The sequence below is a fragment of the Rattus rattus genome, chromosome 10 (genome assembly GCF_011064425.1).
Source record: "Rattus rattus isolate New Zealand chromosome 10, Rrattus_CSIRO_v1, whole genome shotgun sequence".
Lineage (NCBI taxonomy): Eukaryota > Metazoa > Chordata > Mammalia > Rodentia > Muridae > Rattus > Rattus rattus.
Window position 1 is genome coordinate 31959487 of NC_046163.1, and position 22412 is coordinate 31981898.

The following is a 22412-nucleotide window of genomic DNA, read 5'->3' on the forward strand; positions in this document are numbered from 1 at the left end:
TGAAAGGTTAAAATATAAATGAGGCAAAATGAGTTCTATTTCCTATGTTTTATTTAACCAAATATATCTAAGTATCACTATTTTAGCATGCAAATAATATTTTTAACCATGAATGATATAAGTTTATGGGTTTTGTGCCATCTTCAAAGGCCTGTGTGTGCTTAAACTCAGAACACATTTAAACCCAGAAAATAAAATGTCAACTGTTAAACTCTAATCCTACCAAATAATAATTTTGCTTTGCAGGAAAAAAAGCATTTTGCATATCCAAAATATTAAAATTTAACTTATTTTTAAAATTCATTTTAAGTGTTTGAAATTATAATATATTTCATCATTTCCCTCCCTTTCCTCCCTCCAACCCTTCCCATGTAGTTCTCCTTGTTCTCTCTCAAATCCATGGCCTCTTTTTCTTTATTGCTGTTTCACATACATATATATATCCTAAATATATAAATATTACTTGTTTAGTCTATAGAATGTTACAGGTACATATATGATTTCAGGGCTGGCCACTTGGTATTGGGTATCCAATTTGGGGGTGTTATGGTTTGTATATGCTCAACCCAGGAAGTGGCACTATTAGAAGGTGTGGCCCTGTTGAAGTGGGTGTGTCACTGTGGGCGTGGGCTTTAAGACCCTCATCCTAGCTGCTTGGAAGTGAGTATTCTGCTGGCAGCCTTCAGATGAAGATGTAGAACTCTCAGCTCCTCCTGCACCAGGCCTGCCAGGATGCTGTAATATTCCCACCTTGATGATAATGGACTGAACCTCTGAACCTGTAAGCCAGCCCCAATTAAATGCTGTCCTTTTAAGAGTTGTCTTGGTCACGGTGTCTGTTCACAGCAGTAAAGCCCTAACTAAGACAGGGCTTTCTTCCCAGGGTTGGGGAGACTTCTGCTCTCAGTATTCCTTAGTTTCCTGTAATTCTTTACCTAGGGCTGAAACCCCATGAGACTTCCCCCTTCTGTGTCTATTGGTGCTGTGCTTGCTCAGGCCTCGTTTAGTCAGCCATGTTGTTGAGACTTTGTGGTGTAGCTTCCCTGACATTCTTAGGAGACGCAATCTCACAACCGACATCCCACTCCTCTGGCTTTTACAGTCCTTCCACCCTTCCTTCCTTGATGTCTCCTGAGCCTTACATGTAAGAGTTGTATTAGAGATGGGTTAGTCAGGGCTGGGCTCTACCGCACTTGAGAAAGTCAGACTCTAAGGACTGATGCTTGAGGTCCCTAGAAGAGCTGAAAGCGAATATGCTCTTGTTCTTCAGGCCTCCGTGTCCTTCAGCTCATGAGCAGAGTGTAAAGGGGAAAGACTTTCATTGTCATTCAGACTCCCCAGAAGGAACCCTTTGGGGCCCCTCTTGGGTCTCTAGGTCCTCTGCTGCAGACTCTGTCTCACCCACAGCCTTTTCTATGCTGTTGAGCACCAGCATTTGGAAAGTGGTACAGAAAGAATCCAAGGCAGAAGCTCTGGGGACGTGAAGACAACAAACTCAAGATTCTCACATCTGGTTCCTTTTGTTCCTTTCCAACCTCTAAACACAGCTGGAAATATCATCCCAGGGAAACCGTCCAAGCAACTTTTTCATCTCTGTGCATCTTCCCTTTCTGGCTTAAAGACAGACCACTAGGCCTGAATACTTGGGGTACTGATAAATGGAGTTGGGAAACTGACTTTAGGAGGACTGATAGCAATTACGGATACCAGTGGAGTGATCTCTGTGGTGACAAACATTAGGAAAAGACACGAGAGTTCAGGCTTTAAAACATCTCTTAAAACTAAATATGTGCTCTGTTCTTATAATATTCAGTATCCTAATATTCAACTTGGAACTTTCCTCCTCTTCCCATCTCCTTACAGTTACATCGGTCGAAAAAGAATGCAAGTCAAAGAGCCAGAGAGGGCGGTGCCCAACGTTGTAAATCTCGTTGAAGCCGATTATTCCTACTGGACGCTGGGCTACGTCATCTCCCTGGAAGGGGCACAGAAGCTCGTTGGAGCTGATCCCTTTGGGAAGATGTTGCCAGTGGATGAGTTCCTGCCAATCATGTACAACAAGCATCCCGTGTAAGTCTCCTGCCACAGTCACCTGTCCCTTAGACACATACTGTTCCTAGATGAAGCCCCTGGGTAGAATTTGGTGCCTTTATAGTTGTGTGGCTTTCCTAAAGAACCCTTTTACAATCATAACCTGGAGAAGTCAAGTAGACCTTTGAACAGACAGAAGGGACGAGAGAGGAGGTGACTGCCTTGTGTAATCCTCTTCACTACTCAGTGCATGGGACAGGGGTCTGCTCAGAATCTGTTTGTCTATGTTCTTCTGCCTTTGTAACCTCACACACCTGAAGCTAACGGTCATTAAGCCACCCTAGATTTATCCTAGGGTCACTCTGCTCACCCCATGTGCGTGTGGACCACTGGGTAGTAGTGTGCATACCCTCTCAGTACTCACACTCTGGGAGACAACATGGACCCATGAACGAATTGCCATGATGTTTCATGACACTCTAGTCACAGAGGTGGCAAGAAATTCAGGGGATGTGGAGATGGCGTCTGAGCCAGATATCGAAAGAAGCAGGAATCCAGTGCTCAAATACCATAGGCCCGGTCGGCTGACCTGACACTTATCAAAGGGTCTAGTAAATGACGGGTGGTTACCTCTTATTCCCAGGGGCAATGAGCCCTTGGAGGCAGGAAGAACCACACATCTCCAGGTCCTTAGAGTACGTGTAATAGCTGCCAGCTATGTAATAGTAAACCAGTGTTTCCTAAACTCATGATTGGAACAGGAGGCCAGGTTCTAACCTTGCTTGACTCCTTCTCTCAGTTGCTAAGTGACCTCCAACTCTGACCTTCATTTTAGCTGTTGAGGCCCCCACGATACAGCCTGCCCGTTTTGTCACCGGTAAAGACGGGGCCCTGAGCCATCTTTTATGTCACATGCTTTACCTCTGTTTCCTGACAGAAACATAGTCAAGCCACTCTCTCCTGAAACAGAAAGGAACATAGTAGTTAGTTAGTACTTATCTCTCCCATGGACGAAGATACTGTGTTGGTATCCTCCACGGAACTTTCAAGAAGCCCTTGGAGGAAAGCGAAGATGTCCCTCTAGCTTTACAACTGCATAGAGCCAGGGCAGGAGGAAGAACTGGGTGTGATGGCGGCCAGTTAGCATGCCTCCAAACCTCCATATCTCTTACTCCATTGCTGCTATCCAGGTCTCAGATGCCTTCGTTGCTTTATCAGTGCAAACAGGAACGGAATGCTGATTGGGAATTGATCAGGTTTATTTATCCCCGTGAGTCCAACGGAGTTGAATTTTCACCTTTCACTCACTAAACTGTTCTAGCCAACTACAGCAGGCCGGGCCTGGCCCTTGGCTAGTTCGCACAGATCTTCAGAACACTTTAAAGAAACACTTTTCCTGTTTGTAGTCTAAGGTTCCCCACAACTGATTCAACTTTATTAAAGCAAGGAATTAGCTTTTATAAAGGCAGCTTCAGAGATGACAAGTAGAGCTCTCTGCCCTCCCCGTTCCCTGAGACTTCTGCCCTCATGTGCATTGCACCTCTCGTTTACAGGGCAGAGTACAAGGAGTATTACGAATCCAGGGACTTGAAAGCCTTCTCTGCAGAACCTCTGCTCATCTACCCCACACACTACACAGGCCAGCCAGGCTATCTGAGCGACACAGAAACGTCAACCATCTGGGACAATGAGACAGTGGCCACTGACTGGGACAGGACACACTCCTGGAAGTCCCGGAAGCAAGGACCCATCCGCAGCAACGCCAAGAACACGGAAGCACTACCACCGCCGACCTCTCTGGACACTGTGCCTTCAAGGGACGAGCTCTGAAAGCTGCCTGGGTGTGTGGTCCACACGGTTCATCACTGTCTGGGGTTTCTAAAGAGCTGCTCATCCGTTTGCTCCATTATAGAGACGGCAGTCGTCTCATCAAGTGTTTGATGTGATTCACCAAATTATATAATTTGAATAGCGAAGAGCAGAGATATTCAAAACCAAATTTCCTAGGAAACCATTGCTGAAACAGCTAAGTTAAACTTCAGTCCAAATGCCCGGTTCCTCTCACTAGCCATAGAATGCTGTTAGCCCCACTGAAGTGGCAATGTGGCTCATAGACTGCTCCAAGAAATGGCCTCCCCAAGCTGTCACATCAGTAAGTGGGCAGTCAACACGGACAAGCCAGTGGACCTTGCTTACTAACCAGAGTGGTCCATTTTATGTGGCGGATGTGACCCCGAAACCATCAAGCCAGCTAAACTACATTTACTTGTCTATTTGATGTTAGACAACAGGTCTATGTGACAAGTGTCTGGGGGTGGGGAAACCAAGCCATTAATCTGGTTTTTATTCAAAGGAGCTCTGTCATGAGCTTGTTGAAAGGGGATGCTTTATTCTTGGCTTTATTATGGAGTAAGTAACTGGCATGGTCTGAGACATGGCTCTTGACCATCATGGCAGCTTCCATTCAAAACGTCTAGGTGCCGTGTGGCTATAATAGTTAGATATTTATGGGGGAAAGAGCTCAACCTTTGGCATTTGTATTGTGGCTTAAGTCCCATATGTCTATTTATAAAGAAAACTGTAATATATACAGGTTGTGAGGGAGGGGGTGACCCAAAACCTCACACCTCATGCGTCACCCCCTCACCTGGGGATGAACCGCACGTATGGGTTCAATCACGTCACTGTCGAGAGGCAGAACGCATTTCAGCCTCACTGTCATCCTTGCCTTGGATTTTCATTATGTTCTGAATTATTTATTTTACAAATGTGGGGAAAAACATTGTCTGTAGGGTGAGGCAGAGAAGCAGACTCCCGTTGCACACCGGGGATGTCAGTGTAGACACGTGGGCCCGACCATCTGAGTTGCCTGAATTTCCCAGCTTGGCTTTTGCAGAGAAGACTGCTGTTGACAGGCTTCCAGTCAGGAGTAACTTATTCCCCAGTGAATGTAGGAGACATTGGTCCAGACAATAGATTTAAGTCAACGATCTACAGCTCTCAGAGCCAAAAAGCCTAAATAGAAAAATGTCCCCTAAAACTCCTTCCTAATTCTTCCTAGGCTAAATTGATGTCAGGTGCAATGCTGGGCTGTGTCACGGTGTCCAGATTCACAGCCAGCTGTCTGAGAGTGTCTCGCGTGCTTCACCTCAGCCGCCCTTCCCTCCTGGTTGTGGTTCAGTCTTCTCGACTGAAGCTGAGAGGCCAGGCAGCTCCGCTTGCCTCTCTCACCTAGAAAAACAGAAAAGAGCACTGGGGAGCTCAAGAGGAACCCTAAGTGATTCCTGAGGTCTCCTCGGGTGTTTGGCGTTTTGTTTGTTTGAATGTGTGCAAGTATGCCTGGCTTTCACTGTGTCTTATAGGGGTGGGAGGTGGCTGGGGTGCTGGAAGTGGAGGGAGACTGAGTTGTGTATTGTGTTGTTGTTGTTGTTGTCGTCTTAATGGGGAATTTTCCTCCATTTGCCCTGTCAGCTGGTCTGACGGATTTAAGAATTTTCATTCTTAAAAGACATTGGATTTCAATTTTTGAATCTTAGATTAGGACCTTTCTAACTGTGAATAAAGTTCTGGTTCTCTTAGTTTCATCCAGCCTGTGTTTCTGCCTGCTCAGATCTGAGTCCCTCGTAATATTTTCATGTACTGTTATAGACCGTGGATCCAGTTCTTTAAAAAGCCATCTTTTTAGCAATCCAGATAGTCTGCCCTGCCTCCCTTCTGGTCTTCAACTGAGACACCTTGCGGTGACACTTGAGGTCTCCCAGGGCTTTGCCTCTATCCCTGGAGTCTGTTCTTGGTGCCTGAGAGGGCGAACCTTGTGGATTCCTCTCAGGATCTGACAGACAAGTCTGACCTTGATAGTGTAAGTGCTGCCTGCTGCCGTGTGGGCTGCCCGCTGCAGTCTGCAGAGGACTCATCCCTGAGATCTTTTGGGAACCTGAGGGAACGGGCATCCACACACCCTGGTCTTTCTTGCTGTGCTGCTTCAGGGTAGAGAAATGGTCAGCTGCATTCCAGAGCTCTCCATAAAAAGAAAAACAAAGAACCTTATTTCTAAATTATGCCTGCTGCTTGGCTTTTCAAACCCTTGCCAGCGACCAATGCTACTGGGACTTCCATGTGTGCATCGGAGTGTTGAAAACCAGAGAGCATCAGGAACTGTCATGGGATCCCAAGGCCAATGGGCAGGGCAGTAGCTGCCCTGCCCAGACTGTGGGAGCTGCTGTGGGCAGACAAGTACGGTTGTGCAAGCTGGCTGGGTTATGCCTTATGTTCCAGGCAGAAGTCTCCCCCTAGAGGAAATTGAAGGTATGGCGTATGTTCCAGGCAGAAGTCTCCCCCTAGAGGAAATTGAGGGTATGGCGTATGTTCCAGGCAGAAGTCTCCCCCTAGAGGAAATTGAGGGTATGGCGGATGTTCCAGGCAGAAGTCTCCCCCTAGAGGAAATTGAGGGTATGGCGGATGTTCCAGGCAGAAGTCTCCCCCTAGAGGAAATTGAGGGTATGGCGGATGTTCCAGGCAGAAGTCTCCCCCTAGAGGAAATTGAGGGTATGGCGGATGTTCCAGGCAGAAGTCTCCCCCTAGAGGAAATTGAGTGTGCCCACTGTTCATTGCTGTGCTAACACTTGGTCCATCCAACCAAGATAAAATGGTGGGGAGAGTGACTCCAGTATTTCAAATCAAATTTCCCCCCAAGTCTCCAGAACCATGTGTGAGTATGGCCTGGCTTCAGGCCCTGTTTGGGGAATGGAAACACTCAGGGGACAAGGGCAGGTCCCCACCTTTGTGGGAGTCCAATCAACTTAGGAACCACACAGGCAGGTAGCTGTATTTTAGAGAGTAGAAGAAAACAAATGGGCTGTAGGATCCTGGAGGATTTGATTCTGCTGAGGAAGTCTGCAGGCGATGAGGCCAGGTGTGGTAGTTAGAGGTGCTTTTTCAGTACAGTGAAAAGAGGCCTGTGAAAGACCATCCAGGGTCAATGGGAGAGTCGGTGGGAGTGGCGGGTCCAGTGATGGGACAGGACATAGGTAATACCAACAAGCTAACTTGCTTACATTCTGACTGTGAAGACAGAGGCTGCTGTTTGGGGAGGAAGTCTAGGAGTCTAGGTTTGGTTGCTTTCCTGACAGTGGAGATGATTCTGAGATAAAGTTGGTGCCTGGAGCCAGAAAGGTTCTCATTTGAGCACAAACCTGTTGACCTTACTGTTTCTCGTTGACGGTTGGAGCAAGTGAGTAAAGGTGGTGTCCCAGGAGGCTTTCCACAGTGTATGCCTTCACATCCTCCATCAAATAAGGCAGTATGAACAGCAAGGATGGTCCCTTCATCAAGGCTTGTTGTAGGGGAGGCCTTCATTGGAAAGAGCCATGAGAAGCCATTTCCTCTCCCAACCCCTGCATATGCTCTTGGCATCCACTCTGAATCAGGCTGAGTTCAGCTCATCCAGGGCTCTGCTTTCCTTCCCTGTGGACCAGGACCTTGGTTCCTGACTCCTAGTGGTTCAATGTAGGTGGTGCCCGGTACACAGGAGACCAGGGAACCACAACATTCGTCCCAGACTCTGCTATTTCTCCTTCTGGGAAAACGTGGGCTGTGGACCACCATCTGGACTTTGTTCTGCCTCCTCTGAGTGGCATAGCTGTGCCCGGGCACCCAGCAGTGGGGCGGGACACAATAGGACACCACAGTGTTTGAGAAACTCTTTCTAACCAAGGAGGGGACGGGAATGATCCACAAGTGATCACCTTGACTGATAGCAGTTCACGATGGAGTTAGATAACAAAATAAAGCTGAAATGAGGCAGGTGTCTGAGGAAATGGAGTGCAATGACTTACACCCGAGGACAGGCAGCCCTGGGGGTTGTCAGGATGGCCGGCCATGTTGAATTTCGTAGGGCTCTTTTCTTCACAGACAACCTGCTGCCTCAGAAACTCTCTCATAGCTGTCGCTGAGGGATGAAGCTGAAAGGAAGACTCATGGGGTCCCCTGTAAGCCTCAGATGACAGTCCCTTCAGCACAGGAAGAAAAGTCTAGGGTTTTCCGTTTGCCTGTTTGGAGAACAGTGGTGGTTTAAATACATCATGCTACCAAAGACTGCGTAGAAAGTGGCGCCTCCTCTCATGACAAGGACAGGGAAAGATGAACTTGCTTTAGCGTTCAGGAAGAAATGTTGATGGAAATATTAGACAATATTAGGTGGGATCTAAGGGCCAGTGCTGAGTTGTGTCATTAAAATTTTGGGGAGCCAGGAGGCTGACTTCCTCTCTGCCCTATGAATTCACTGAAAATTCTCCCTCCTGCCTTCTCATGGTTTTTTCCTCCCTCTCCCCCACCTGTGTGTGTGTGTGTGTGTGTGTGTGTGTGTGTGTGTGTGTGTGCACATGCATGCTTTCTTTCTCCCACTGCACATGTTCAAAAGTAAAACGGTCTCACTTAGGCTGCTACCACACCAGTGATGCTGCTCCTGCCATCCTCCTCCCATCAGAGCAGGAGGGTGGAATGAAGAATCATTTAAGAATCAATTCTCTTTACTTTTGAATAAACTACATCTGTTTTTAGGCCCTTCCCTAGTTTCTTCAGCTTACTTTCTCTTTAAATGGGTGTGCAAGTCAAAGCCCACATCAGAGCCCCACCAAGGTCTGAAAAGCATCTGCTTAGAAGCCCCTGGGGACCTCGAGGGAGCTCTTGTGCACAGTTCCCAGCCCAGGGCTGTCCAGAATCTCGATCCCGGAAGAACGATGTCCTTTAGGATGCAGTAGACAGCTTTCTCTCTGTTTCTTATATATTTGGTTGTGAGCCTAGCCTTTAACGGCTGTGCCATCTCTCCAGCCCTTCTCTCTGTTTCTTACAAGTTGTCAGTGAGAAGGGGGAACCAGTCACGTGGAACAGGCATGCAGGCCACAGTGGCCTTGCCAGAGTGCCCGTGGTGTGAGCAGAAAGGTTTGAACTGCTGTTCTAAACCAGCTTGGTAGTGTGGAGACTTGAAGGGGATTGTATGATTACCCAACCTGGCCATGCAAGAGGAAAGCAGGCAGATTTGAGGAGAGGGGCTACTCATGAGTGGAGAGGAAAGTGAGAGCCTGCAGAGCAAAGTCCTGATGCCCAGAGTGATTCTGGGATGGAAGTACAGGACAAGAGGAGAAAGAGAATCCCAGGCCATGCTTGGAGGTAGTGATGTCGGTGCAGAGACCGGACAGGAAAGAAAGCAAGAGGAAACCAGTGACAGGAAGCAGGTTTAACAGAAGTGGTACCAGCCTAGTCCTTAAAGTGACCACTTTATCCTTAATCCTACCACAGTGGGAAACCGAGGTGGGCTTAGGCCTGCAATGAAATGGTGGGACAATAATAACCTGGATTCAGGCATGTAAGTAAACACCTCTGGCTGGGCCTTTGAGGCCAAAGCCCCTTCCTTCCTACAGGAAAGAGGCAGAGATTAGACTCTCACAGAAGACCCAGAAGTGAGTGAGGTTCTCCCTACAAGTCTGCATCCAGGAGGGTGGGAGCCCTCAGCTCTCCTGTCAAAGGCCCCCTCACTGAAAAGCCTGAAGACTGGCCGGGGAGGCTGTGCAGAGCCCACATGCCTGTCTTCATGAGTCTCTCTGGGTCACAGCCAAGAAGCAAGCTGCAGGGGCCCCAGGCGTGCTCCAACACCGTGAGTCAGACTTTCCCCAAGGCAGAGGCAGGCTGAGATTTTCCCAGGATTCTGTTCCATGCATAGACCTATCTCAGCCATTTTCCCATCTCACACCTGGAGTGGGGGCGGCCCCCCCAGCCAGCAATGTTGGGGCTCCCTTGCCCTAGCCCCAAAGGAAGACAGCAGTCAGCTGAGACCGTGCACACAAAGATCATGCACTCAGACGAAGAGCTTTGTGTGCACGGGATCTCACTGGGTACTGAATAAACCTCAAGGGTAGGAGTGCCTGTCAGCTACCACTTTTCAGTGAAGGCAATGCTAAACAATGTAACTTACCTCAGGTGGAAGGGGCCAGGGAGCCTGTCTTCCCAGCAGTCGGATCTGCCCCATCCCCCACCACACACACAAACTGCAAACTGCAGCCCCAACAAAATGTTCGATGGTTCTAGCTCTCCCTCCCTCTCTCTGACATATCTGATACACTAATTATTCAAGGTTATCAAATATACATACCATGGCGTACATTCTCAGCTAAGATGCTGTTGGCTGTTTGCGGTCATATAAATGAGAGAGAACTATCACTTAGCAGATCGCGCCCGTTTCAAATCTGGTGGCCTTGATCTTTTGAAAGCAGCCATGGGGGCAGTTCGGAAGTCACCTGAATCGTCTCTTGTGTAAGGTGAAGTCCTGCACGCCTCAGGCCTGGACCTATCGCACAGCATGTTCTGTGACTGAGTGATGGAGGGCATGATGGTGTGATAAAGGGCGGGGATGCCAGTCTGAGCAGAGGGTGAGGACTGGCTCTCCCTGAAAGGCCAGCCTTGGCTTCGCAGTAAGATCCTGCATCAACACACCCCACCCCTCCCAAAGGGGCAAGGGAGGAGGGGGAAGGAAAAGAAAGAAGAGTGGGGTGTGATTTAAATCAGACGCCTCAGACTGCCAAGTAAAACGGAATACTTCTACCCAGGTTACAGGTTTCTGGATAGGGACGATGGGGGCCCATGCTCAAAAGCAAACTATGATCTAAACTACTGGCTCCTGTTGAATTTCCCTGCCTCTTGGACAAATTTAAATCAGACTTTCTGATACTTTCTCTCCCTTTTAACTTCTCTTGTCCTCAGCTTCTCCTTTGTTCTCTGCGGCCCCTTCTGAGGTCTTCACCATCTATTCTAAACACCGTCTCTGGGGGGGCATGGGACATTCAGGCATTTGTGTCTTGCCTCCTCTGCACAGAGACACCAGGCCAAGCTACACAGTGACAGGACTGAAGCACCATGTGTGACTAAGTCAGTCAGAGCATTTAAGATTAAAAAGCTGGTCGCTGTGACTTGAAGAAAAAAAGAAAAAAGCAAGCAGGTAGTGTGGGGAGGCAGGAAGTAGCTGGGTCTCCAGTCACTGGGTAAGGGACTTGCCCGGCTTCCACTATGCTCCCTTAGCTGTAAAAGGCAATCTCTGGTTTAAGGTCTGGGATTTTTTTGGCTACGTCAGTCTGGTCTGAGATAGCCTAATAAACACCTCCAGTAGCATTTCAACTTTAGACATTTCTTGAGGAAATCATGGATGAGAACAGCAATGTAATAACTCCTTAGACTGGAGGTGTAGGCACCTGAAGAGAAAGACAATCTCAGGAAGCTCCTCGCTGCTACTGAGGTCGGAGCACTGCAGAGCACAGCAGCCTCCTACGGTCTTACACTGTGTGAACGTGAAAGTGGTTCCGAGACGGTGATCTGAAGACACAACTTCAGGCAAAAAGGCTCCAAGATCAGTTTCCACATACTTAGGATGAGGGGCTCAGTTTTCTTAAATGGTTTTGAAAATTAGTCACATAGTCCCAGAGGTTAGGCCACATTATCAATTCCCTTTCAAAACACCTACTTGGGTCATTTTAGGAACCTGATGGAAAATAATTCTGGGTAACAAGATGAAAATTATGTAACTGTGTTGTATGAAGTCAGCTGAGGGGGTGGGGGGTGCCTTCTGAGCTCTTCCAGAGGGGTTTTTCCTGCTCGGGGAGCATCACATCCGTCCTGATGGTGCCACGGCTGCACTCAGGCTCTCGGGGAGCTAACAAGGACTGCCTGGAGTCCTCAGCCCAGGCTCACGCTTACAAAAGGCACACACCACTGGTCTGTCCTGGGGACCTGCCTCTTCCCTCTAAGCCCGTAGTCCCTGCCAGGGAGACAGCCCTCTGCCCCTTGCTGTCCCTCTGTTCTGTCCAGCTGGTTCAGAAAGGGCCTCTGAACGCTGGCAAACCTGGAGCCCGGACCCCATCTGATTCACACTCCAGATACAAGCCCTTGGGTCTGGCAGCACATGCCAACCAAGTCCCAAACCGGTTTATTAGTTTAACCAAAAGGTAAACAGATGCTGGAGATGCAGAAGGACAAGCGTGCGAGCGGCTGGAAACAAAACCCAGCTGTTTACCCAGAAGCAAAACTAAAACAACTGAAGTGGCATTAAATAAAGGAGGCCATGTTTTACCCCACTTGGGATTTCCATTGTCTTTTTGTAAAAAGGTAAATATATATATATTTTTTACATTGCAGTATATAAATCTAGGCTCTACATATACAGTATAATTACACAGGGTGAGCACATGGTCATAACACGTATGTCTTGTGAGTCACACCCAAACCAGGGCAGTAGCTGTGCACTGATTTCCTGACTCTGAGAAAGCCAGGCTGAGGCTAGGTTTACCTCAGCTTCCTGATGGCTGCAGTCCTTGCCATTTCCCCTCTGTGCTCAGAAGCACTAACCAAAGAAGGCTCACAAACAACAGAAGGTGCCTTCTGATGACCAGCTGAAGGCTAGCTGGTCTCCACGCTCCAGGCCAGTCTCCGAGAAACACCAGGGTCCATCTGGTGTCAGAATGTGCAAGACAAGGGAACCATGACTTCCTGGCCCTCGCTTTGGTCCACTGCCACACATACGAGCTTTTCCCGGTGTTTCTTGTTGAGTTCATACAGCTATTTACAGAACACAACCCCTACATCATCTTGGGGAGCTATAGTACAGGGTTAGAAAAGAAACTCCCTGTTACAATCTGGACATCATATTCTGAGTTGATTCTCTTTATTTTTGGAATAAAAACTGGCATTTGGAGAAAAAATTAAAAAGGGACAATAATTTGAAAGTGCTTCTTATACATGTCAGCTCCGTCACATATGGCTTTTTCATCCAGATCCCAGCATAGCTCAGACCGGAAGCACGAGTATGGTGCTGTGATTGCTACAAACAAAACCTGTCACCTACCAGTGCGGCTGGGAGAGCAAGTGTGGGGGGAGAAAGGAAGAGCACTATTGTTCCCATCTACACGGGTGCACCTCTCTGAGAAAGGGCAGAGACAGCACCCGCAGTCCCCTTTCTCTCCCTGTGACTGGAGCACAGGATGCTACAAAAGTGAAGGTGGAAATTAGCCACCATTAGTCAACGGGGACATTTTCTAAGGGGTCATTAACAGAGAGGCCGCTGCTCAGAAATCTTTTACAGGCTCGGAATGATTGCATGTAGTCAACTGCAGTAGAAATGTCTACACCTGAGGAACAGATTGCACATAAGAGAGGGGTACGGGGTTCCAGACGGCAAAAGACCGGACGTACGCTTTTACATGCAAAGGGCCATCAGAGGGCGGCGGAGTGGTCCAAGACAGAGAAGAGTCCAGAGGAGCCGCTGTTCTTCTGCGCTTTCTTCTCTGGCTGAAAGGTCACGGAAGATGGAGGCTACTTATGCGGTAATGACTGTGGTACGTTCTTTAGGAGAGAAGGCAGAAACACAACAGGGTTTCCAGGAATTGAAACAAGCGTGTGTTGACCCCCGGAGCATTGTTATGGGGACCAGCAAGGCACGCAGGCCTCTGAAGCTCCAGCAGACGCAGGCAGAGGGCAGAGACCACTGACTCATCTGAACCTTTCCATGGTGGCCTTTCATGCAGCCTGTGGCCACTCCAACCTCTGCAGTTTGGTCATCTGGTGGCACGTGACTGAGAAAGTAATCCTCTCCCTTTACAAAATCAGAGCTTGGGCTTGTAATACTGGCATGGAGAACACTTGGTATTGGCAGGTCTGATTCTATTTACTTGGAAGGTGTGAGACCAGGTGCTCAGTCCCTTCTGTTTCCCTGTAAAAAGTGACCTCAACTTCCCAGGCCATTGTGCAAATTGGTTTTTCCATAGTCCAAAACATCCTGTATAGTCCCTCTGGTATATCTACACACACACACACACACACACACACACACACACACACACACACACACACACACACACGATATGTGTGTATATATATATTTTAAAATATGGACCATTTTGTATTCACTCTCAGGCCTGAGAGCGTCAGTGAACCATTTATCCTTTTAATGTCAAATTCACTTCCACTCTCCCCACACAGTGCTCTCTACACAGCTGAGCTCCATAAGTATCTGGCGCTTTCAGCAATGATCCTCAACCCTGGGTGGTTGGCATCACCACGGCTGTGCTCAGCTGCGCCCTGTCCCTTTCAGAGGGTGACCTTGCTGTGTCTGTTACTCCAGCAGCCCCGCTTAGCTGTCCTGGGCATCGTCAGGCTGGTCCGACTGCGCATCTTCACCTGCTCCTCCACTGAGCTCTTTTTGCGTAAAATAAAATCAAAGTTCACTTGGCTATTCATGGCATAAAAGACATTTGCAGAGTCTGGGATCACCAGTTCTAGGAAGAGAAGGAAACAGCAGCCGGTCAGTGTGGGTAGGGCAGCCCATCCCTGACAGGCAAAAGTTAATTCTGCCCAGACGCAAGGCCTGGATGGGGTCTTTGTTTCTTGTCTAGACTAGGCAGTGTGATACTTCTTCATGACTGGTCCCAAAACACTTAATCCCTATCTGAACCTGAGCACAAGGTGTCAAGATTCCTCTCCATGAACTTATCGTTCAGATACAGAAAGTCAGAGCTTGAAGAAGGTACAGGGGTAGGGACACCAAAGGCAGGACAATCCCAGGACCAGAGTGGGAATGAGGACCCAGGCTTCCTGGCTCCTGCTAGCCTCCTGTCATCGAGTATACACATGCACTCCCACAGTCTAGGGGAGTCCAATTACGTGAACGAGACCTACAGCAATTGTCAAAGCTCATTACTTGGATTAAGTTGAGATACTTTTGAAGTAATTCCAAGTCGAACCAATTATTTATTCTTTCTGAGTCACTGCTTTGTCCTGTTTGCCTTTCAACACTAAGCAACATCCGCATAAGACAATGCAAGCCACTAATTTTTAAGCAATATTCAAATTCAGTGAGTTGTTATTACCAGTGAAATAATAGATTGTGTCAACAAAAGATTGTTTTATTCTGTTGTAAAAACCTTAGAATAAATGGGTGGATGGATCTCCACTGGGCTTTGTGGATATGGGGTCAGGAAAGAAGATGGCAGAGGCTTCTGGCTGCAGATCTGCATGACGTGAACTTGCAGTGAATTCCTCACACCAGGACCCTCAGCTATTCCAAGGTGAACAGGCTCTCTAAAACCACCACATGGTGTCCACGTGTGCCCCAAGGACTAACACCCCAAAGAGTCTTCTCACTCCTGCTCACCTATTCTGGGGCCACAGTAACTGCACTCCCATCTGTACTGCGGTTGGCATTTCTGCAAAGCTCTTTCTGGACACTATTTATGGTGATTTCATAATTGCCCTGTGCTGTATGGGGGACCAGAGGGGCTTTGTCTCCAGAGAGCTGGTTAAGGACTATGGCTGGCAAGGCATTTGTCACAGCTGAGCCCAGGTCTCACTCTTTGAGCCCCTGGGGCTGCAGACCCACTGGCCTCCCCTTGCTCTGCACTGCAGACATGGTACAGTCCAGCAGGCCACTTTGGGGATTTACCTTTTTAACTGCAACTGCATTTAGGTATTCTAACTGAGAGCTGGGATGGCTCCACCTGAAAAGTGCTTGCTTTACAGACACCAGGACCTGAACTACACTTAAAAATAAAATAAAACAGCTAGATTTGAAGCTGGAGAGGTGGCTGAAGGTTGAAGAGCGCTGGCTGCTCATTCAGAGCACCCGGGCTCGAGTCCCGACACCAACAGCCATCTGTAACTCTAGTTCCAGAACTAAAAACCAAAACCAAAACAAACAACAAGAAGACCCAAAACTCTGAAATTGTGACATGAGTGCTTCCGGTCTGACAGGACAGAGACTCACAATGTCAAGGATGCGGGTGAGGACCTGCCAAGACCCAACAGGTTCCATCTGCTTCTCACTGGTGTCACACGGACAGTGCTCATGAAAATGCACTTCTTGTGGGGAACACAAACAGTGGGCAAGAGGAATTCTACAGAAAAGCCCAGAAACAACAGCAAACAGAGTTGGGATGGGGCAGCAGCTTCAAACACTTGATAAGGTGAGAGCAGCGTGTCCCCCTGGCACACCTAAAGTCACCACCAGGGGGCACGAGGGGCGGGGCAGTGGGCCAGAGCACTTGCTATGTAGGCATGAGGACTCCCTATCAGGGCTGCCTGGGCTTGCCGGCCACAGCCTTGCTCCTGGCTCAGACACATTTTGTACAGTTCTGGTGAGGTGTGCGCACACACACCTGTGCACTCAGACAGACATGTGCATACGCCCCCATCACCACTAGGAGCCAATGCAAAGAAAGGCATTCCAGCCCCTTCTGCTGTCAGCAACTGAGCAGAGTGCGGGTGCGGCTGGCCCTGCCATATGTGGAGAGTGCGCCCACCTTTGTCCTCCGAGATGACTTGTACCAGTTCATACTCCTCGGCTGGGTCCGACTCCAGATTGTGCTTTGACATCGCTCTCTGGATCACAGCGGGGGTCTTATCTTGGCTCGTCAACTGCAGAGACAGCAAACACATCTGTAACTTGGCTCGTGTTTCCTAAGCTCCTGACCTCTGACCCTTTGCTGTCTGTGGGCCTCTGGGAAGGATGGAGCAGGTGGCGTGAGAACGGGACAGAGAGCCGGGACTCCTGAGTGCTAGTGCTGTGTCTGAGTAGGGTGAAAGATGGCGGGGGTGGTCACAGCGCCCCCACCCCCACTAAGATGGGGAAAACATATTACCTATCACCCTCCCCAAGTAATAAGAGAATGTATGTGAACTGTGAACAACGCAAGGCACTCTGAGCCCTGGGCCAATGCGATCTTCACGTGTCAGCCCAATGCTGTGACCCTAGTTAACAACCAATAGAAAGAAATGGATATAATTCTGCCCACTGACACTGCAAAAAAGGACAGGAGACCTTTGCTTAAAAAAAAAAATGAAAACCTATGTCCACAAACTTCTGAGCCACTAACGGAGAACGGACTAAGAACTGATACCTGCTACAGAGGAGAAGACTCACAAGTGCACTGAGTAAAAGAAATGGCTTTAATCAGAAACCCTGTGTCTGTGGCATCAGAAAACCACCTCAAGCTTAAAGGGAACAGACTGGTGGAGGTCGTAGGGCGTCGTGGTGTGGCTTCACTTGGTTTGAGGTGGTAGACATATGATATATACACAGACTTTTAAAACTCAAAGAACTGAACAGTAAGATTCATAGCTGTGTAAATCACACATCCATAAAAAGCAGCTTCTGATTAAAGCAGAAATGCTCTGTTCATCCTCAAGTCTGGTTTTCCTTTTCTTTATCTCTGCCTGCTGGTTGATTTTGAGCATAAGCTCAGGTGACATGAAAAGGGAGCATCTGTGTGCTGAATCTTCAGTGGTGACTCCAAAGGCTAAAGAAGTGAAGGAAACTCAGCCTGTGCATATTTAAAAAGAAATCTGTTCTCACTAGGAGCAGATTGGTGGAGCTCGGTGCGTGCGTGCATGGGAGCACACACACACTCACACACACACACACACACACACACACACTCACACTCACACACACACACTCACACACACACACACTCACACACACACACACACACACTCACACACACACACACATGTGCATATACACAGAGCTTGATTTCCTCAGGGCCCAGGTGCCCTCTGACCTGGTGTTTGTGAGCAATAGACAGCAATTAGGGCTGGGAGGATTCATCTAATGCTAAAACACTGGCTTATATACTTACAAGGAAGGAACTGGTGCACACAAAATTTTAAAGGAGGAAACTATTTTTTGATAATATAAAGGGAATTATCTCCAAGCAGAATCAAAGTAGACTGGTAGTGTACTGCCGAAGGGGGAAGGCCACTTGTGGGTAAATGTTAAGCTAAGACAGATAAGATTTCAGTTCAGAAATCAAGCCATCCTCCTCAGTGAGAAAACCAGCTTACAAAACACTGGCCGTGGTCAAGGGCTTTCCTTGGGTGTTTATTATTTTGTGGCACGAAAGCTACACAGAAGAACTAATAGTTAAAATTAGCGTTAACAGCAGGGATGGCTCCAGATCTCACCTTGTGCAACATAAAGGGTCCCAGGGAGGGACGGTGACAGGGACCGTTCTCCCAAAGGCAGTCCCTATAACAAGGAAGGAATACTCTGGGGACTCATCTATTTGTATCCACCCACACAGGACAGTGAATTCGATCCAAGATGTCTCCTCCATGTACTGTTTTCTCCTGACAGAGCAGAGCACACGTCCATGGCATTAACTGCTGGGTGCATACATTTGTACCCTGATTCCAAACATTGTGGCCACATAGGTGGCCCCTAACTCTCGGATTAGCATATATAACAGAAGCATATGACTAAAGCGTGCCAAAAACATAACTGCTCCCGTGGGCCGCGGGCTCCCGCGGGCCGCTGTTCCTCTACTGTACCTTCGTTAGCTACTCCCTAATGCTAGTTGAACTGGGCCTCATCCCACACTCATTCCCATTCAGTGGGAGTGAAATACATGTACTATTGGTCTCCAACACCAACCCTGCACCACCCATGCTTCACAATCTATTAACAATGTCATTCAGATGTCCCAATTTAAAGACCCCGAAACCTCCTCCTCTAGTAATTTCACCAGTCACGGGCCACCAGATGGCCCTGGGTCCTCCCTCTTCCTTACCCTCCACAACAGTTACCAGAAGGCTGATAACAGGATGAATGGCTCTTACAGTAATGCCTCGTAGGACACTTTCTGTATCAGCTTTAGCCCTGGATCCTCATTCCAGCCCTTATCACCCCCTGCATGAAAGATGGGAGCAGCTTCCTTGGTTGCTTCCCACCCGCAATGCTCCCTCCCTCCCGCCTCTAGCAGCAAGCCTCCACGAGGCGACCATTCCTTAACATGATGCCTTCAGTGAGACCTTACTGCCTGTACAATTAACACAAAGTCCCCCGGGGGGGGGGCAGCAGACCATTATCAATCTGGTCTGGCTTCTGTTAGAATATCATTTAGCATATGACCTCTCTCTTCCCTTCCAAGTTCTTCAAAGATCAATGAGTCTTACTCATCTCCCTCTCCACAAAGCCCAGGGCAATAACCAGTAACAACACATCCTCAGTAATTACTGTAGTCAATGAATGGCTCAACAAAGGCTAAAAGGCAATGGCTTCGCCCCACCTATGGCACACCTCGGCCTCAGCTCTCGGGCAAATGAAGACATGAAATCTACTGTAGATTTTACTACAGAGAAGATTTTTCTTTCCTTTTCTCTCTCTCTCTCTCTGTCTGTCTGTCTCCCCGACCCCCAGCCCTGTGTGCACATGTGCACATGAGAGTGTGTAGGAGAGGCCCTGCTGACTAAGGAATTTAATCGCCTAACACAAGACCTTACACAGCTAAGGTTATCACCATGAGAGGCCGTGTATGTATTCCAGAAAGACGACCATCATCAAAAGGAGCTCTGGAATTTTTCTAGTTTAATGTAGTTTTGTAAGAAGCACATAAAACTCAATTCCATTAACTGATGAAGTGCAGCTACTTGCCTACTCAAACTCGGCTTGGTCCAGATGGCTAAGGGAGAAAACTTAGTCACCAGGAACTACACTCCGGAGAAGGCGTGTTAATTTAGAAGTCAGTGCAATCGTAGGAAGAGTTCCAAGAAGGCGTGTGAAGCAAAAGCCTCTGCCCTGGACTACTGTCCCACGGTTACCCACACTGAGCATCATGGAACAGGAGCCCAACCTCCATGAATAGGTTTCAACAACTCTTAAGATCTCAAAACTACATCCCGTACGCACCTGTGCCATTGGATAATCTTACCATTAACCTGCGCCCAGGAAGGCATTGCTACTCTTCATGCTGGGTTTGTGTGCATGTGAGGACAGCTATGATAACTGTGTATTCACGGGTGTTGGTCTGCACAGCCGACAGACCCGCCCAGGCAGGATGGCCCCTTACCATGATGCTCTTGTACATGTTGCCGTTGTTGTCCTCTACACTGATGCGGATGATGCAGGTGTCTTCGTTCTGCTGATTGTAAACAGGAGGCAGCACTGTGGAGGTAATGGACGTCACGGAGACGGAGCGCTTGTGCATTTTAGGGTTGTTGTTGCAGGCTGGAGGAGAGGACAGCGGGTTGATGAGGGACGACATCCCTGAGGAATTCGTGTCCATGGAATGGATGGAGGAACAGGAGGAGGAGGACTCAGAGAGCTGGAAGAGTTAGCACATGCCCAGAGAAAACGAACCATCAGAGCCTGGACCAAATATGTTTTGAGTTTCAAAACAGAAGTAGATACAGAGATTGGTCAACTCTAGTTATTTCCTCCTCCTCAATATGCCATGGGTCTCTCCACACACACAGACTCGGTGTGTGTCCATGTGAAGGCTAACCAGGAGATGGCGGCAGATACCAGACTAACACACCCGATAGGCTGAGCTTACAGATGCTGGGACGCGTTCTTTGTAAGAGCTCACTGATTCCCACCACCAACCGTTCTCAGTGTGGCCATGGAGAACATTCTGTCCTGCCTCCCTCACATTCAGTTTTGTAGTAGGAGATAAATGTCTTCATGTTTGGAAGCATCTAGTATAATTACTATTGCTTGTGTAGTTCTGCTGGGAGGGCCTCAGAGACCACCTGACCCCTTTGTCAAATAGAGAAGCAGGAGGCCCAGAGAGAACACTGGACCCCAGGTCTATCCACCCAGGCACACGACTACCAGGACCAGAGCATTGCATCCCTCTGCTGTGTTCACACAGCAAGTGCACAGCAACCACCAACTGATGTGCAGCCATGACCAGTTAGCTAATTTGTGCCAGAGCCTTGATGCCTTTAGTACGGAGACACTGCTATGAGCTTTCATTCATCGTTCTCACTTAGATCACAGCTGTCTGGCAGGGCGAGGGAGGGAGGGGCACCCAAACCCAGCATCATAATAATGCCGGGCAGTGATTCAGCAGAATCAAGGCACCTGCCTCAAAGAGCATCTCCACCACTTTCCACATTGCTGGTAAGACCAGGACCAGTGACATATACCTTCACAAGCTACATCAAGGCCATTCGAGAGATGTATGGCTGTAGTAATGTGCTTCTCTGAGTGAATGAATAATTATAATTCAACCAATGTTAATAACCAGAAAAGGAGATGCTTAAAACTCACCAGGATGTATTCCTGACACAAAACCATTAAACTGAACCATTTAAACATCAATCATTACAGAAAAGTGTGTGTGTGTGTGTGTGTGTGTGTGCACGCGCGCGTGCGTGTAATATTCAGAATGAGTTAAGCTGAATTGTATTATAGGATTATTATATCCTATAAATTATTCTAGAAGTCATTAAAACTCAATAATATATATCTGCCATTCCACAGAAACTGACTAAGGAATCTAGCTTTCTAATAATGTGGCTTCTTAAACAAATAGGGACTATGTTATCTGTGATTTCTCAGGGCTGCTTCTTCCTAGGACATCCTATGATAAGGGCTACTCCACAGCACGGGTGTTCTATTTTGGCCAGCGAGCTACAATGCCAACTCTAATATGTAATATGTAATGTGCCTGCAGTGGGATTTCAGTGGCATTGTTTAGTCATGTGCTGCTGCTGCTGCTTGGAATTCTTCTGCTCCTGAGTGACTCAGCTTGAGTGCTTACTCAGAGTGGATAATTTTAACAGCACTCTCCTGCCTGCAAGTCTATCAGCCAGGAAGGTCTGTTCTCCAAATGCTGCTTGAAGCTTTTCACTTTCACCTTCCTTTTCCCCTTGGGCTCTCCATGATCCTAAGAGCATTTATAGCTGAGGTGATAGCACATTAGGATGGTGAGCTCACATGAGCTATAGAGAGAGTGTCTGATGGGCCCCCATGCTCCTCTTAAGAATTTAAGTGCAGGGAGCAATCACAGAAGTAACTGTTTATACGTGATGATAAGAAGCATGAAGAAAGAGGACTGCAAATTACACTTTATTTTTAAATAAAACATCCTCACGTGGGAGAGCAAGAGGGACCCATGGAGGCTGTAGGGAGGAGTTCTCACAGGGCCCCAGTTAGGACTGTGGAAGATAACCAGCTAGGTGCCTTGCAGAATGGTGAGATTTCCTGGGAAATACGCAGGGATCTTGCAGCATAGAAACTACACGTACCCATGTCACACACTCATTTTTACATCTGTAGAAACCTGGCTCTGGGAAAGATTCATGTAAAAATATATAGACATAACCTATGAGAGAAATTAGTCAGACAAAAGACAGAGTTGTGACAACAGCAGCATGTGCATGATTTCAAAGACACCGTTCATGTGTGTGCGTGTGCTGCTGGGCACAGAGCCCACAGCTGTGTGCATGCTGGTTACACTCTACCAGTGAGCTACGTCCCCCGCCTGAATCTTCACGGTTTCATAAGGGTAACATGGTCTTACTCTACCCCTGCACCAATAGACTGAGTGATTCTACCCTCTTCC

The 22412-nt window shown here is 48.0% G+C and overlaps 2 protein-coding genes across 5 annotated transcripts in view; one reads left to right on the forward strand and one right to left on the reverse strand.

The window, feature by feature from the left end:
- The window catches only part of Colgalt2 (collagen beta(1-O)galactosyltransferase 2), a 102492-nt gene extending 96883 nt beyond the window's left edge, over window positions 1-5609 (forward strand). Inside the window, exons 11-12 of the mRNA XM_032915405.1 lie at window positions 1864-2070; window positions 3585-5609. Coding sequence (XP_032771296.1) covers window positions 1864-2070; window positions 3585-3861 — 484 coding nt within the window. The 3' untranslated portion in view covers window positions 3862-5609. The remainder of the gene's footprint in view (window positions 1-1863; window positions 2071-3584) is intronic.
- Window positions 5610-11973: 6364 nt separating this feature from the next.
- The window catches only part of Rgl1 (ral guanine nucleotide dissociation stimulator like 1), a 249011-nt gene continuing 238572 nt past the window's right edge, over window positions 11974-22412 (reverse strand). For all 4 annotated transcript variants that reach the window (XM_032915394.1, XM_032915396.1, XM_032915392.1 and 1 more), the window contains 3 exons: window positions 19911-20165; window positions 16365-16479; window positions 11974-14345 (listed from right to left, as the gene is read on the reverse strand). In XM_032915394.1, coding sequence (XP_032771285.1) covers window positions 14158-14345; window positions 16365-16479; window positions 19911-20165 — 558 coding nt within the window. In that variant the 3' untranslated portion in view covers window positions 11974-14157. The remainder of the gene's footprint in view (window positions 14346-16364; window positions 16480-19910; window positions 20166-22412) is intronic.